Source organism: Labrus mixtus, chromosome 20 (assembly GCF_963584025.1).
Source record: "Labrus mixtus chromosome 20, fLabMix1.1, whole genome shotgun sequence".
NCBI classification, from domain to species: Eukaryota; Metazoa; Chordata; class Actinopteri; order Labriformes; family Labridae; genus Labrus; species Labrus mixtus.
Genome location: NC_083631.1, coordinates 14,378,413 through 14,389,898, shown reverse-complemented (window position 1 = coordinate 14,389,898; position 11,486 = coordinate 14,378,413). Strand labels below are relative to the sequence as shown.

The 11,486-nt window shown below is 41.6% G+C and overlaps 1 protein-coding gene across 1 annotated transcript; it reads right to left on the bottom strand.

The window, feature by feature from the left end:
- Nucleotides 1-477: 477 nt before the first annotated feature.
- On the bottom strand, nucleotides 478-11,377 carry rab5c (RAB5C, member RAS oncogene family). The gene is made up of 6 exons (XM_061027055.1): nucleotides 11,295-11,377; nucleotides 5,190-5,550; nucleotides 2,598-2,749; nucleotides 2,266-2,388; nucleotides 2,065-2,158; nucleotides 478-1,740 (listed from the first exon to the last, which is right to left on the bottom strand). The coding sequence occupies exons 2-6, from the start codon at nucleotides 5,353-5,355 to the stop codon at nucleotides 1,613-1,615; spliced, it is 663 nt and encodes a 220-aa protein (XP_060883038.1). The 5' UTR covers nucleotides 5,356-5,550; nucleotides 11,295-11,377; the 3' UTR covers nucleotides 478-1,612.
- Nucleotides 11,378-11,486: the final 109 nt, after the last annotated feature.

Below are 11,486 nucleotides of genomic sequence, written 5' to 3'. Positions count from 1 at the left end.
GAGGGCAGAAGATCAACTCAGTTAATCTAAGCTTTATTATTTACTGTTTATGGTGCAAGCCTGTGGCTTTAAAGAGAGTTGCAGCATATTTATATTCAGTATTTTCTGAAGTCAGTGATGATTAGATGGCTGAGTAAGCAATTAAAGTAAAATTGACTTAGGCCTCAGTGATTCATTAGCTACAGCATGGGAGGAAAAGATTAAACAGACATACAGAAAATATACCTTCCCCTTGTTTATTGGTAAAATTACACCTTTTTTTTTTCCTTCTATACCCATGACCCTGCCCCCCCTCCTCCCCATTAACACCCAGCTAGCAGCAGTGACTGCTGTGCAGGTACTGTTGTGCCAGTTGTTGATGCCACAACAAGATGACAACACTGTTGAAAGGAATCCCTCCCTGATATGAAAAGTAAAAACAGATAGAAGAAAAGAAACAAATGAAGCCGACGATAACATTTCAATTCACAAATATGATGAGACAGAACCAGTGCATTTAATACCATAGATCTTCAGAAAAAAAATTAAGACATAAAAAAAAAACCATCACATTAAGGTTAACAAAACATCCTGTAGAGATTGGGAAGATATTGTTTAGACAGTAACTACTGATTGATTATAAACTTGAAAAGTCTGATACAAATACAGCAATGTTGTAAATACACAGTCGTGATTTTGGTCAAGAAAACAAATCTTGTATTTTGTCATTGTACACTGATGATTCAAAAACATTACATTGATGCTAAAATTACTTATGAGTGACAATGTTAATAAAGTACTATTTACTGTATATGGTTTGATAACATAGATGATTGTAAAACCTTAAAGTCGAGGCTTTAAAATCATATTGAACAGCCTGTTTCAAAAGAAGTTGAAGTAATAATAATAGTGATAACAATAACCAAGTAATAATTCAATCTACAGAGCTCTAATGAGAAAAATATTTCCGCCAGTCCCCGTCCTGCTGTTCAGAGCCTTCTCTCTTCATTTCTTCCAGGAAGCTGACCAGGAACAAGACAGTAAAGTAAAGGACTGCTGCATGCACCTGGACCGAAGTTTTAATGGAGTCATGAGACCATGGTGGATATAATTTATACATGTTTGGAGCAATGGGGGATGCAGCGGGTAGCAGAGAAAATACAGGGCCAGTCAGCCGCTTTTAACTCCTTCCTGTTACGTTTTTTTCTTTTACACAAATACAGAAAAAAAATGAGGAAGATGGCTCTAGTAAGTGCCATTTGTAATGACTGATCTTTTTCTTCTTCTGTAAATGGGATTTTTTTTTTTTTCCCCCTAAGGTGATGTCAAGTGTCCATCATCAATAGAGAGGTCATAGATCGGGGACTCCTGGGGATAAAATACGATTCTGTGAATTGATTTCTTGGTCTGTTTGTTGGTTCTTCAGCTGGAACCATCAGTGGGGCTCTGGCAGGTTACTGGCCAGTGGACTTGTTTGCCAAACAGTCTATTGGTGCTTGAAGGGTTGTTGGTCCGAACCATGGTTTGGTTTGACCGATGGGACATTGTATGACAGCTGGCTAATATCTGGTCTGGTTGATCGAAGCTGTAGGTTGGTTGGATCAGCTGACTCAATGTTGTGTTAGTTAGTTAATTAGTTCCCGCCCCCACAGCACTGGCCACTTCTGCCCTGCGGCGCAGCTTCCTGCAGGTCCACGCCTCCTCGAGCTCGTCCGGCAGCGCCCGCTCCACCCTGGGGCTCGTTCTTAGGGAGCTTCTTGGCTGTTTTTGGGGATAAAGTACAACGCATTTATAACAGCTCCATCACTTACCGGTATGTTATTAGTTATTCTGCCAATTATTTCTGGATAGTTTTGTCCATTTGACATAATAGTCACAAACGTTTTATTTGGGATTTTTACAACACAGCCGTCTTAAGATTTAATGCATAGACAAACAAAAGCAATATTGTCAGATTGATCAGAGCTGTAATATTTATTCAACTAAATTACTCTGTGTCATTAGCGCCCCCCCCCGTTAAAAATCAACTCAGACATATTTTCTATAGTTGAAGCTCTTCATGACAGTAAAATGGTTAGCACTCACCTATAGCCATAAAAATCTCATTGACATTCATAGCAGTCTTGGCTGAAGTCTCCATGAAGAGCAAACTGTTGTCATCTGCATATGCTTGTGCTTCCTAGAGAGCGACATACGACAATTGCAGTGGTCAACATCAGGCCTTTAATACATTCACTTATTGAGGAATTTCATGGTAAACATCAGGCGGTAAATGTTCCTCTTTACCTGAAAATCTACAGCTCTCTTGTTGGCCAGGTCGGCTTTGTTTCCTGCCAGTGCAATCACGATGTTTGGGCTGGCTTGTCGCTGGAGCTCTTTCACCCAGTTCTTAGCACGTGTGAATGTGTCCTTTAAAAAAGAAAACAACAAGCAGAATCACAATAAACTAAGCGCTGTCAAATTTCATTTTCTACACATTCCATATCACTTTTAAGAGCTTAAAGAGCAAAGGTCTGTGGCTGTCTCTTCAGTTTAACAATCATCAACTGAGCTGGAAGACAAGGATCAGCAAACGGCACAAGACTCCTGACTCTTGCGCCACACTGCATGTGACTTACTGTGTTAGTGATGTCGTAGACCACGATGGCGGCCTGGGCTCCCCTGTAGTACATGGGCGCCAAGCTATGATACCGTTCCTGTCCCGCGGTGTCCCAGATCTCAAACTTGACCGTTGTATCATCCAAACATACGGTCTGTGTGAGGAAGGCGGCTGGAAAGAGAAGAACACCCATCACAGTGAGGGAAGATTTGTAGAAAATGACACGCGTGCTATCCAAGTTTCAAAACGTGATGATGATGAAACATGGTGGAAAGTTAACACTCATCACTGGAACGACAAAAAGATAACAAAAGATGGATGATAGTTGAATAAAGACACCATACTACATCAAAGTGACCACACAGGAGAGATTCAGAGTTTGAGTGTAGCTGGAACACAAAAGGAAAACAGTCTCAGGTGTACAGTAAGTACACACAGTTTAACTAGCAGGCAACAACTGCAGACTCAGCCGGCTGTCACATGACGGAGGAAACGGCCCGCACACTTACAAAGCACATACTTTAAAGCGGTGTAATCTTTGACCAGGCATGCAGCCGACCACAAGTTCAGTGGGATCTAAAACATGCTGACGTGTCTGGAGACCTTGGACAACGTAAGCACTGAGCATCCTGTCCACACATTCTTGGGCCACTTTACTCAGAGGGAAGTAAGAGAAGAAACGTTGGTTCAACATGAAAGCAAAACGGAAACGACACTAAAAATAGAACTCTAGCTGATATGTGAATGATTTCAGAGCATTACAGCAGATTGTTTCCAAACTTTTTCAAAAAGGCTGAACTAATGTACTTTTCAGTTCCTGTCTTGAAACGGGATCCCTCCTCAGCTTCTCCCTGTTTAACACCGCTCTACACGTGTCATCTGAGAGTGTTGGACACACAAGCAGCATCTTGCACACATCGTTCTGCGCTCAGACTTACAGAGTCTCTTGGCATTTTGTAAATAATATAATCAAGATGAAATTCTAGAACAGTAAATAATGCATGATTGCATTAGTTGAGTGTCGACAATGTTGATGATCATTCAATTATTAAGGGTTAAATGTGTATTTCGATTAAACGATAATAAAAATAAAAAAAACTCTTCCCTGCTGCAGTTCAGCTTTTTGTTCGACAGAATGAGCAGCTTAGAGGAAGGGTCGCAGACGACAGGCGCTTCTCTTCACTCTCTTACAACATGTCCTCATTCCACCGCTTTCATTACTGTGCGGCCGTGTGTTGACAGATGTGGCCTAAGTGACCTCAGATGTGGATCCTAAATCAGCTGCAACACACCTGTGATGGTGGCTGGAGACCTTTGTTACACATCATCGCCTCTCGTTGTATCCCCTCCCCCCCGTCCCCATCATTTCCTCTGTGCATCCATACTTCATACTGTCAACAAACGCTTGATGACCCTAAACCATCATGACATCACAATCACCGTGTTTCAGGGTATGAATGGCAAAGTTTTCACGCAATGGCGCTCTATAGAAGAAGCAAAAGGAACAACAAATATTATGCGCTACACATTGAGCGCTACCTTCAAGCCTCTGTTAAACCCTGCATGTTGACAAAGCAATAAGCCGGGGGGGGGGGGGGGGCTGAGTACTGAGTCTGTAGGAGGCAGGTGCACAAGATGTGTGAAAGTTAATGAAAGATTGAACAAGGCCGCTCGGAGAAAACAGAAGCTCCAGTGGAAACCTGTTCATCTGTTGTTTTTCCAGCTGTACTGGGGACATGCACCTTCTTTAAGTTTCCTTCTGTAGCCCTCAGGCTCCTTACACTTCAAGGGAGGGAAAAAAAAAACTCAAATTTGTGTCAAAGGGAAAAACAGATTATTATCATCTTGCCTAAAATCAAACGATACGCTTTGAGCAGTTTCACTGGACTACAGGAGGTCGAGGAAATCCCAATTGTTGTCTCAATTCCTTCCTGTTTCACGTAACTCCATTCCTCTGCTGCAAAGCTACCGACATTCAGAGAGGACATTTTCAGTTTTTTTTGGTTTTTTTGTTGCCTTTAACTGTCAAAAACATTGTCAGAATGTGATTACTTTCTGCACAATCACAGTGAACATACTGTAGGTGTCTGCAATGTGTGAGGAGCTTGCTAGCTCATGGTACAGTCAAGTGATCAGAGAGAGAACTGGTTCAGCAACTGGTTCTGCTGCACACGTTCTGACAACAGAGAAGATTGAGACCAAGAGGCATGACGTTTCTCTACACTGGCAAGAACATGTTTTCTCTGCCTCAGCATTCATGTTATGTCCCCTGACATGCTGGAAGAGTTAGAGTGAGTAACATAGAAAAGGAAAACAGAGACTCTGTAGTGCTGTGTGAGGCATCCATTACAATGATAGGTCTTTAAAAACAGAATTTAATCTGTTGAGGTTGTGTAGTAGAGCTAAATGTATTCAGTTGTTTCTGTGTCAAAATGTCTATTATACTTTTATCAGTTAACTTTTCATTGATTGTAGCCTTTAAAAATGGCACACGATTCGTTTCTGATTCTTTCTCTGGGCTGCAGGTTTCAGCAGACGTCACATCGGCATAAAAAACATTCGATGCCAGAGAGACGATAACACAATTGTAACAATTACAACAACTCCTCACCTCCGATGGTGCTCTCCTGGTATTCGTGGAACTGGCCTTTGACAAAGCGCAGCACCAAGCTGGACTTCCCCACCGCCGACTCCCCCAACAGCACAAGCTTAAACTGGCAGATCTTGTTGCTTGCTGCGGCGCCGTTGGTCCGTGCTGGTCCGCCTCGCCCTGCCATGATAGCGCAGTGTCGAAGACTGGGAGGAAGAGGAAGAAGAAGAAGAAGAGGAGGAGGATGCCGGGAGAAGAGGGAGGAAGTCTGGTTGACTTTTGAGCTCAAGCTAGGTGCAGAGGCAGGCGAGGGCTGGTTGTGCCAGACTGGGGTAGATCCAGATTAGGCAGGTAGAGGAAGAGGAGACCTCGCCAGTGGAAGCTGGAAAACACAACAAATTCATCATATTAAGCTTTGTTCTAAATACAACACCATGTCACCTGTTGACAATCAATTTAAACCTAATGATGTTTAAACAAAAAAAGATGTTTCCTAGCAGCCCACAATAATGAGTCTTGAATCCACTGCAAAAACTATATTACTGTTCAATAAATTATCAGCTGGAAAAGATTGGTTTTAGCCATGATTGTCATCAGATCATTTGACGTTTATGCTGCTCACACAGACACCTCGGCCTCCAGATAAAGAGTTTAATATTCAACCATGTTTAGTGTAAACAAGAGCTGCAGGAAAACACCAGTGTCCTCCATTCAGGCTCCCACAGGTTCCCCAGACAGTGTTTATTATGTACATGACGGTGAACTACCCAGTGTCCAATTAAAGTCTCACTGTTTCTGTACTGAAGAAGAAATATGCAAAATAACCACATAGATTCAATATGAAAACACAGTTAAGGTGGAAGTATTTAGAATGCTAAAAGCCCTGACACACACTCAGTAGGACACAATGGTTCCTGGGAGTTATCTTTGGACAGATGTTTGTCTCCAGGTTTCAAGCAGGACTAGTGTACGTGTTAAGATCTTTAGCTGTTTCCATGCAGAGACCGCAAAAAACTGAAAATATATTCATCAGCAAATCAATAAATTAAATACTTTAACAGTGCAACCTCCACTGACCATGAGCACACTATGTTGAGAAAGAACAAAGGTACATGAATCAAATGTGAACACAGAGTCAGTCCCAACTTTAAAATATGAATCTGCTCATATTAGACTCAAATCAGTTGAACCACTCAAGCTCCAGATAACTATAGAACAAATAAAGAGATAATAAAGAGAGCAAATGATCTTTTTTTTCCTTTTGCGTTTCTGAAACCTTGCTTGGTCTTTCTTCAGTTGGCTGCAACACATGAGGTCAGCCTGCGTCTGCTTGGTCAAAGGACAGGAAACACAACTCAGCTCGAAGCAGGAAGTGAAGATTGCAGAACACATTTTTTTTTACTGCTGAGTGCTTTAAAATCTGGGATAGCCCCACCTCTGTCACAGGGACAACTCGAAGCAGAAACAGAGTAAGACAAGCAGCAGGTTTTCGGTTTTTCTGAGCGAGGAGGGAGATGTCAAAAATGTGGAAAACCGAAGGAGTCCCTGCTGATAGTCTACAGAGTTTAGCTTTCTCTCAGCTCGATGCTGAGCCGAGCTTAAGCTTCAGCATGTGACAAGAGATCACAGCTCTGTCTTTACAATATTCAGAACATGTTTCACTTTGACAGTGAAGGAAAATATGCTGCTTATGTTCTTTACGTTGACTCTTGTCTGTGCAGCATTCGTTTGATTTGAGATTACAGAGCAGATCAAGCAGTATAAAAGTGAATAGTTTCCTTCTTGTTTAACCCAGAGGTACAGCTTCATCACAGTTTATTGTTTTAAAAATAGTCTCATTAGTTTTGCGAATAACTCTGTTGAATTTTCACTACAGGCCTCTCTTGACTCTTAAACTGGTGGGCACTCACTATCGAAAAAGAAGAGGGAATCCTTCAGAGGCTTCAATGTTGGAGACAGAATAAAGGCACTCTGTTCACTGGATCAAACAGGGGCTCTCACACAACTCATTCAGTTGCAAGCAGCAGAGCTGATCTCTTACCTGTTCACTTTTCTAACCATGGACTGAGTTTTGTGAAAATGATTCTACAGAAAACATCACTCAAAAAAAAAAATGTCAAAAGTCTAGCCAAGTGGGTTTACTTGAAAGATTCAGTTGAAAAAAAACAAGGTGCAAGGAAATTAACATTTAGGGGAAATTAGCAGGAACTCGATAGCAGACAAAACATGAAAGGTCACCCGTGCATATTGTCTTATGCAAAGGTTTTGCTAAGACTGTGTGCTAAACAGATAACAAGAAGCACTACTCCTTTCTATTTGACTAAGAGTTTTTAGTTTGACAAAAGGACAAAAACTCTATGAAGCAGCCTTTCACCTGATGAACTCATTCCAGTAGGTATAAAGACAGGAATACAGAATAAGTGTCCTGGGCAGAAGATTTACTTTGCACTTATGTTATTCTACAGAATGCAACTACTAAAATGACAATTACAAATCAATGTATCAATTTGACAGACAGAGGACTGATTGAGGATAAAGTTACTGTTAAGGGCCGAATCAGCAACATCATTGCCCCTGCAAGCCAGATTATGACAAAAAGGTAGACAACGTGACTATCCAGCCTGCAATCAGAGCCTCTTTGTTTTACTGAGACAGACCTGGACACGGCTCAAGCAGCCTCGGACGGACGCTTTGATGATGGTATCCCTAATGGGCTCTAAAGACCTCGGCAGAGAAGTGGGTCAGAGAGGGAGAGACAGACAGTGGGACATGGGTCAGGGAAAGTGGGAGGAGGCAAGGCAAAGCCAGTGAAATATTCATCGCGGCCTCCTGCATCCTCTGCCGCTAGGAAGATATCCCAGCACTCGGCAGGAGCGGGGATTGCATCGCACTTAATTCCTTTATGATTGTGTTTCCAAGTAAATACCTAGACAGATACAGAAAACACATGTATGGTAGTGTTTTTCAAAATCAAAATCCTGCAGAAAAAAACAGTCACAGATAATATTCTTTAAGCTCAGCTACAGCATGCAGAAGAGCACTATAACACTTCTTATGACATTAGCTGCTTTTTATTATCATGTAAACAATGAAAACTGATGATAACATAAATGTTGTCATCATGAATATATTTATCAACATCGTCCTTATCATCCTCATCAGTAGCATTATATCATTGTGTGAGAGTTCATGGGAGAGCTGGGACTTTTTCATAATTTTGCAACAAGTATGAACAAAATAATAAACCAGATTCCCATTGTTGGTGTCCTAGGGGAACTATAGTACGACTTACAGTATCCTGTTTAGTGTCATGATTCTGATTTTGTGTGGAATCCTTCAGTAAAGGAGCGTCAGTCAGAGACTGTTGCAGCACCAAATATCTGAAGCATATTCAGCATTGTTTGTTTCTTAGTATAAAAAACAATGGAAGGTGATGCAAACAGTAGCATCTGCTCAGAGGATCTCGTCTTTACCATGATTACATTTGAAAGAAAAAACTATCAGGTGTTGTGTTGTTTTCATTGCAAGCCACAATGCAAAGTGTAATGCAGAATGCGTTCTTCAAACTAAGGTTTTTTTTAAGAGACATATAAATCACACAAAAGTTGCAGAACACTGAACAGTGTGCAAACATAAAGTGACTAAAACTGGAAACTCACTCACACACTATATTACATTAGTAATCATATAACCTTTTTTGGCCGTTTCATGAAAACAAGCAGGGACTTGTTCCACTCCCTTTATGTGGGTGCAGGGTGGGGTCATCGAAGAACTGGAGCTGTCTGATATGAGGGGCTGCATGGCTACATTTTCAAACTCTAACCTGACTCACGTGCAGAGAAACCATGTCCTCAAGACCAGCACATTATTGGCAAAACAAGAGACACTTAAAAGCAAAACCGTCTGTAAGCCTTCAAATGAAACAGGAAATGCTCCAGCTCCATTTAATGCCTCAGGTTTCTAATAAAGAATGGCTTTTGGAACAGTGAGAGGGAATTGATGACTTAACTCAGGAACAGTTAACAGGGCCGTAACACTCATCCCCACAAGAAGTTAACAAAGCCAGTAGGAAATCACAGGCACTTCCTTTCCTCGTGACTTCTCTGAGAGAAACCCAGTTCCCAAACAGACAGACAGACAGACAGTTATCCACAGACTTAACCAGAACCTGCACCTTTATGTCAAAATAAAAGCTAAATGTTCAAACTCGCATAACATGTATCAACACAAATGTCAACACAAAGAGCAGTGGGTCTTAAGGTGCCAAGTTTCATAACTGCTCACTATAGGATATTGCTCTTACAGTATAGCCTAAGTCTTGTGCAAATTTCCTATGTCCAAACCTGGTGTGTGAAAAACAAAGCAGACCTCAAAAATGTTCCTTTATGCATGAAAATCTGAGTGCAAATTACAGTTTTCAAACTAGTTCGAAGTGCTTTGTGAACTTGTGCAGTTCATTGACCTAAATAACCTTCGTTCCATTAATGTTTAGCCAGAAATTTTTTGGTAACAAATAAAAACAACGTATCCTTCCTGCAGACATTTAAAAAGTACAGGAAGACGTAGTTGCTGGGAAGTTGAATGATCGCTACGTAATGCGTCTGAGAAATCAAAACACACGACTAGGCCTAGCAGTCAGCCCGAAAGGACCTGCAGCATTGGACAGGACAACAAACGCGAGTATAAATATTATACCGACGGAAAGCAAACGTGCAATCCATCTCTCAAGATGTGTCACCACTTCAGAAAGGACAAGGTCCACGTGCCATAAAAACAGGCGCTCGAGCAAATGACTTTAAATCCTTCCTCTGTCACAAAGGTCCAAGCTATGTCCCTCTTACAAAGCCATAAAAAGGAGCACTGAAAGAAACATGCATTTTTATATCGGTATCTTTGCAGTGTAGTGTTAGGAGACACACATTAGAACCTCTATAAAGTATAAAGTGGCTGAATTAAAAAACAGAAATGCTGTCAGCTTTGTCATCTGTAAATGTAATAACATTGTAATCAGTTGAGACCATAAAAAAAATGACTTAATGACTCTTAATAAAAATGGCTCTGCCAAAACACATTTTTACTGTCCTGAGAAGAAGAAACAGTAAACCCCACTTAACTACCTGTGAAGGGTGCTTAAGCAAACTTGTTAACAGTATGCTAAAAATGTATGGAACTGTTTCAGCACATTACAGTGAGAGGGATTAGCCACTGCCATACAAAACGGGTTTGCCATCAAGTATAACTTAAAAGTAAGGGGCCTGACAGTAATGCACAATCTATCACTGCAGGGTAACGAGGAAAGAAAAACTTCTTAGCAACAACAATATGGTCACAGCCCATTGCCCAACTAAGCCTACCGCATGATACCAAGTTGTGTTTACCGCAGTGACAGAAAAAAACACATTTGAAAAAGAAAAAAAGAAAAAAAAAAAAGTGTGCCACTAATATTCTGACATGAAACTGGTAGTTAAGAGTTGTTGTGGTGTATCTTTAGCAGGGTGTAGAAGTGGACTTGGCTAGCTGAAACACAAAAGACGGGTTCGGTGCTTGATGACGTTGTGAAAATAAACTTTTACACAAATCGTACCTTTAAGTGTTAAATACACTCACACAAACATGTTCTGTGGCTCCAGTCCCCCTCGCCTCTGATGGCACGGTCAGATACATCGATTAAAATAGCTGTTAGATAAGATACCGACGACTTGTTTTTGAACCTGCAGTTTGGGAACGCGTTAGCTAGGTTAGCAGCTGTAAAACGTCAATAGACAACTTTCCTTTTCTGGGCCCCACGTCGTCAGCTGTTTGACGTTTGACAAACTCGGGGACTCAGACTTGTTATTGTGTCTACAGCTGGCACGAACACACATCATATGCCTCACATTAATGTCCGTGCCAAGGATGTTGCCCCCCCCCCCCCCCCAACATTTGTTTGTGGTCTAACAGGCTCAAAGCCCGTAGCTTCCAGTCTGATGGGCATTTCGGCAGAAACCGGACTTGTCTGATCGTTTAAGCAAAAAATATGACAGAGGGTATCTAAACACGACTAACGCCTTGCACACAATTGTGCCCAGCGTGGTGTAAGCGTTTCTCTTCACCGCGTATTTGATCATTTCAAGTTGTTTGACTTACAGTACTTTTTCTTGTTTCGCTCGGTCTCATCGGCTGCGGCTGTCTTCTTCTTCTTCTTGGGCTCTGGCCTTCCCTTCCGGTTTGCAATTTTTTTCCGGGAACGTCCCACTTTTTGTCAGCGGCTGTCTGACCAATGACAGCAGCGGTATCAAAAACGCATCAATTTATGCAGTGCAGGCAGAGCCGGTTGAA